We start from the raw sequence: 6,000 nt of genomic DNA, 5'->3' as shown, positions 1-6,000 counted from the left end.
TCAGAAATAAAATGTACAAAGCATCAGACATTTTATATAATTAATTTGTTTCCATTGTAAAAAAAAAAAAATCATTTGCTAAAATCTGCTTTATTAACATTATCAAGACTGCAACTGGTAAGACATCAGATCAGACACAACGAGTGTGAAGGGCAGCTTAGGCAGAATCGGGCTTTAAACCCTCTGCAGATCGAGTCAGGATCAAAGCGTCTCGTATTATATGGCTGTGTGAGACTTTGATGTCCTGACTGCACCTACAGCACTCATTTCATCAAGTTCACTAGTGTCTTAATAGCAGATCAATAACTTTCAAAGTCGGAGAGTTAATTTGAAAGTAGTGCTGATGCTTTCGTGCTGGGGAAGCAAGGAGAAGAAAAAAAACATGAAATCTCCGGAGTGCGATGTCTACTTAATAGCTCTTATTGTAATTAGCAAAATCAGGTATCAGACGTAGAAATGTCTAAACCTGCACGCTCAGTGCCGCCGTGAGGACTTTGCCATATCCAAAACAAACAATATTTGATTATGCTCGGTAAAGATTATAGGAAGACGCTCAATTTTTTTGCGTTTGTTACTTAAGACACAAAAAATACCCCTATCTATACATTTCCCAAAACCCAGTTGTATATCCGCAGTAACCACATTTTTGGAAGACAGAAATAAATCGTTAACGGTAAAATGTAAACACGGTCACCACCAACGTGCAGAGTAAGAATATGAAATGGTTCGTTATCTAATATAACTTCAGCGGATTTAACAACAGCGGGTTCTTGGTCAAGCGGTAACTGGGAAGCTGAATATAGAATCCACACCGTCATTAATGTCATCAATAATATATTTCTATCCCTACTTTGTGACGGGAGCTATGTCCGTTAGAGGTTTAAACAAATATATAGTTAAGTAAAAGATTGACACGAACACCAAAAAACAAGCTTCAATACATAACCGGGTGGTGTTTTGTGTGCCGCAACACAATGCCGAAACAGCCCGATGCTCTTTTCTTGAAATTATTGTCGCTGGAGTATTATGGCAGCAGAAAAGGCTGCGAATAATAGATTATAGCAAAAGATTTTAATTGTGTTTGTGCTTTTCTGGAGGCTTAAAAACCATCTGTATGTGCGGCATAAGTGTGTGTGTGTTGGAGGCGGTGGTGCACCAGAGGTCACATTCACACCCTTTCGGAACAAACCTGTAATTTAGAATGTTCATCTAAGGGTTCTTAATGGTATTAGAGGCTATTGGAGTGGTCAGTGGGAGCCTCAGATAAGCTCCACAAGCGATTCATTGGGAAGATTAACTAAAACATCTGTTACGTCCCCGTCCATAAACCCTATTTTTGCAAATTGGATTGATAACAAGTAAAAAAAGATAAATATAATTTTTTTAAGGCGTTTGAGATATGATAGCATCTTAGCACAGATTTGGGAGAACTTAGGGGTAAATAAACTGGACAGAATGGTGTCCCCTGTTTGGAACCAGGTAGGTTACGCGGTACTGTGGGCTATGTGGGTTTTTAGGAACAGTTTTTTGGTTTTAAAGAACTTCGGTTCAGATTAAGCTCCCCGATCCTACAATTTATTAATCTAGAGAGAGAAAAAATTCAAACATCACCAAGTTATATTGAGTTAAGTCTTACGGAATTTATTTCCTTCCAGGTGGAAGGATGGACATGTTGTTTGTACTGTGTTTGTTCGCAGAAGGAATCATTAGAGGGCAGATACGTAGTTTTTTTTAACTGTTCTTTAAATGTATCAGTTCATCTAGAAGTGAGTCTTATAGAGACCCCACTTGGGAACCGGCAGATGAGAGTGTAAAGAATTGAAGCTGATAAAGGTGTTTCTTGTCAAATTTGAGTAAGAATTATTTACTGTTCTGTCTTATCTGCGCTGCAAGAAGGTAGAGTCAGGGCACAGAAAATTAACCCAGGTGGGATTTCTTCCGTATCGTACAGTATTGCTGATTTTTATTTATTAGTATTTTTTTTTTACTTTTAAAAAAAGATCCTAGTAAAGAAAAAAAACTAAGCAAAACAAGCAAAAAAAAAAAAAAAAAGACACGCCACCAATAAAGAAAATGCAAAAAAATAAATAAATAAAGTAGCGTGGCCGAAATTCCAGGTGTCTGATAAAATTCATTTTTTCCACTAACCAAAGGAGATACAACCGTAACGAAATGGTTGAGTTTATTCTATATCACTTCACACATAACGATCCTTACTTCATTAAAAGCATATTAATCTGTTCCCCACTCCCCTGGGAGACACCTTAAGATGATGATATTGTATTTCCCCCCCCCCTCCCGAATTGATAAAAAAAAAAAAAATCTAGCCGATTTGGTCCCTGTCAGTCAGAAATAATTGTGTTCTTAATCTTGTCCCTGATGGATGACTCGGAGTTCAGGAACGGAGTAGCTCCAATGACAAATACAATATTAATATTCATTAAGTGCTTTGACAATGCTAATTTTGATGCAGTGGTAAAAGGCCTTCCAAAGTTAGCGGCCAAAAGCATCAGAGCTGCGCAAGGTGGCAAGATAATTTGTGCTGGTTTGCTGAGCTGAAGGCTTTTAAAGTCTTTTGCTACAAAAAAAAAAATCCTAGGTACCACAAACAAAAAAAAAGAGGACGAGGGAAAGTTCTGAAGCATTGGAAGGCAGGGCTGCGGAAATAATACGATCACAGCCCGCGAAAATATTTGACACATCCGATGCAGCCGCTTTGAGAGAAATTTCTACAAAGTTGCCACAAAAAGCATAGCATGGTAAGTCAGCAAATTTTTTTTTTTTGATTTTGTTTAATCTTTTTGATCTTTTCAATTATCGCTATTTGAAGATCAATAGTCATTTCTTTTTCACCCCTCTGCTTGAAGGCGCCGCGGCAGTTTAGCATGTGCCAGGATACCCACCGCTTTTCGAGAAGACCCTATCGAGATCTCTGTCTCGCTTTTATTTTCTCGTTCATTCCCAACCAGGAGAGAATTATACGCAGGAAAAGGGGCTCCCAGCTCCGGTCTTATTCCAATCGGAGCGTCACTTTTCCGAGCGCCGGCATTTGCAGCAAGCTTTCTAGGGGGAATGTCAATTTTTTTATTTTTTTTGCGGTTTTACTTTTGGATTTTTGGGTGCTAGTTTTCGTGTTATTTTACCCACGTTTTGAGATGCTGGTTTTATCCCTAAAAGTGAAAAATGTTTAGGTTTCCTTTTGTTACAATGTGTCCCGTTTGCTCAATAGGAACTCTGTTTCACCACAGTAAGCGAGAAACTTTGTAGGGGATTTGTCTTTTATATTTGCCAAGTCGAGAAGCAAAATATCAGCTTTTGTTCTCATCATTGAACTGAGGGTTGGGGTGGGGGTGGGAGGGGGGGGGGGATAGGGGAGCGAAAGAATACCGAATAAAAAAAAGAGAAGCTTTCATTAGACAACCATCATTGAATTGGGGAGATCTTAATAATTATATTCTACCCGACCAAGTGAGATAATTCTCTGAATGCCTGAACTTGAGGATGTGTTCTGAGAAGCCGGTGTATCAGAGCTGAATGGTTTTAGTGTAGCGTGCTGCCCTCCAGTGGATTCTGCCGCATTCTCCATACAGGCTCTCATGTCCGTCTGTGGAGGGCTCTAAACGGCAGCATGCTCCAAACTAAGCACAGTGACGGAGTCAATACAAAACCTGTAAATGGTAAGCTCTTATTTCCTCAAATAGTGATTGAATGTCTTTTTTTGCTGTTTTTTTTTTTACTTTACTTTTTTACATTGTTTTTATTTTCTAAGCATTTTTTATCGCAATTTATTGAACTATATTCAAACAAAAACTGTGATACAAAGTTATTGCAATGGCTTTTCCTTGAGCAGTTTAATTGATCGGTTGCTGCAGAAATGGTTGCTTTTTGGTTACAGTAGTACGTAGTTGTACAGTTGCTAGCCCTTGCCCTGTGTACTGTTTATCGTACCACATGGACGCCCCCCCGTTTAGCTGGGATTGTTGTTCGGCTGTCGGCTCCCTGTCCATCTTTTGAGTTGTTTTATTTCCATGCACTCTGGAAACTCTCTGCACCTCCGCGATCCACTGAGATCACAGCCTGCGCGGTGTGGGGCTGCAGCGAGTGCCTGCCACTCAAAGCTCCTGATTCCACGGGAACCCGAGCAGCTCTGGAATGTTTCTGCTCCCCCCACCCCCATTATGTTATTGCCTGCGCCAGAAGTAACCAACTCTCAGCTGGGAAATGCCCGTCCGGGGGTTATTGTTACTAAACGATTGGGAACTGTCTGTCAGCAGTCACCACTTTTGCGTTTGCTTAAGAAATTGCACGTGTTACAAAGGCAGGGCGCTGGAGTGTGGTGGCCGCACTGAATAGAGGGAGGGAAGGCAATTAGCTGCCCCTGTTGTTGGGGCTTCTTACTTGTCAAACGGAGGACATCGCTTTTGTTACTGCCTTGTAAAGGGAAATCACTGGCCTTTGTTTCGGTATTAAGGGCCTAAGAGGTCCCCTGGCTGACACTCAGAGGCCGGACGGATATGAGGAAGACTGGGAGTGATGTGCAGGGAGCGCGGTTCATCGCTTTTACAGAGTGCAGGGAGAAATGAGCATTGGTCAGTGAGGAGAGATCCAGCTTATGGTGTGGCGTCCTACTGAGGGCTATTCGGGTGTTATCTGTAGTCTTACGCCAAGCAGTTCTGCGGTTACTCGGTGTCACACCTTATAGTAAAGTGTTCCTTTAAGGTGTTTCTTTTAGAATCTATAGCGCTGCTTTAATAACTGTTAGTTGGAGATGGTTAAAGGCTACGTCAGCCTATGGCCTTGGTGTAGCTGTAGCTGTGCATCACTCAGATAGGTAAAAGAACTTATCAGTCCGTGTAAGCCACCTACAGCCTGCTAGCAGTTGTCGTACTGAGAGGGTCCTGTGTGTGTGTGTGGGACAGGGGCTTAGAGCCCCCGTTTGGCCACTGGGAGTCCAGTCTTAACAATAGGTCTCTCCTGCATTGTGGTGTTGCTGGTCGTTTAAACCCACAGTGAAATTCCATGTGTGTAGATGCAGGCCACACACATCCTGTCCCTCCTAGATACAGAGACAGCGACTCCTTCTCTCTCTCTCTCTCTCTCCCTTCTATCCAGTCCCCAAGAAATGTCTTGTTGATAATCGCATCGGGGAGCAGGTGATCCAGTCTGCCGGATACGCTTTGCCGGACAGGGTCCATTAATAGCCGCGCTCTCCCTATTGCTTGTGCGCCCTCGGCTGTGGCTGCCGCAACTTTTTTGCATGTTTTTGGTTTTTCTCCCCCACCCCCACCCCCCTCTTCCCCCATGTGGCCAGACCCCCTTCTATCTCGGTGAGAGCTGTGCTAACGGCACACGTTTTTTTTTTCTTCTTCTGATAAGGTTTACATGCTAGTGGCGGCTTACCGTTCCTCTGATCATGGCCGGGTCTGGTGGCTTTAGGTGTTTAGAATCAGCCAGTTACGGGACTTCGCTAGTTAATGACCGTACTGTTTAAGGCTGCACAACAGAGTACAACAGAGCAACTTCCGGGCAAGATTGGTCGTTTTATTTGCGGGCGACTGAGCGAACGTCTCGTTGGAGCTGGATAGAGGTGGAAAGAGTAACTTGGCGGTGAACGTACTGAAGTGGGATACTTGACTAAAATCTATGCGGTAGTGACGCTGCTATGTACACAAGGGATGGGGTTCTAGTCGGGATGGATATGCCCAGTGACAAGAAAGCAATGCCAGCCTGTGGATTATCGTTCCTGCAGGAGCTTGGCAACTGGCACGCCAATCTCAACTGCTGGGTGAGTAGCACGTCTGCCATTTATCCGCTCATATCTCATCTCGCGCCTCGCTCACATTTTTGGGATGGGTAAATAAATGTCCCCTCCTCCCGCATGCTGCTACTAAATAATTTAACCCCGTGAATGCCGGAGGACTCAGGCGTGCGCTGTGCTACAGGAGCTATTGTGTTTGCATACCAGCCAATTAGCAACAGAAAGTGACAGAACCAAGAAAG

At 43.0% G+C, this 6,000-nt stretch overlaps 1 protein-coding gene across 35 annotated transcripts in view; it reads left to right on the top strand.

The window, feature by feature from the left end:
* TCF7L2 (transcription factor 7 like 2) overlaps positions 1-6,000 on the top strand; it is a 177,192-nt gene that overhangs the window by 121,823 nt on the left and 49,369 nt on the right. Inside the window, exon 1 of one of the 35 annotated variants that reach the window (XM_083149811.1) lies at positions 4,136-5,785. The exons of the other annotated variants lie outside the window; for them this stretch is intronic. Within the exon in view, the coding sequence (XP_083005937.1) occupies positions 5,663-5,785 (123 nt within the window). The 5' untranslated portion in view covers positions 4,136-5,662. Of the gene's footprint in view, positions 1-4,135; positions 5,786-6,000 lie in introns of those variants that run through there. 35 annotated transcript variants of the gene reach the window in all.

The sequence above is a fragment of the Crinia signifera genome, chromosome 6 (genome assembly GCF_055691185.1).
Source record: "Crinia signifera chromosome 6, ASM5569118v1, whole genome shotgun sequence".
Lineage (NCBI taxonomy): Eukaryota > Metazoa > Chordata > Amphibia > Anura > Myobatrachidae > Crinia > Crinia signifera.
Note: the sequence above shows the minus strand (reverse complement) of the source record. Positions and strands in the feature narration are given on the sequence as shown.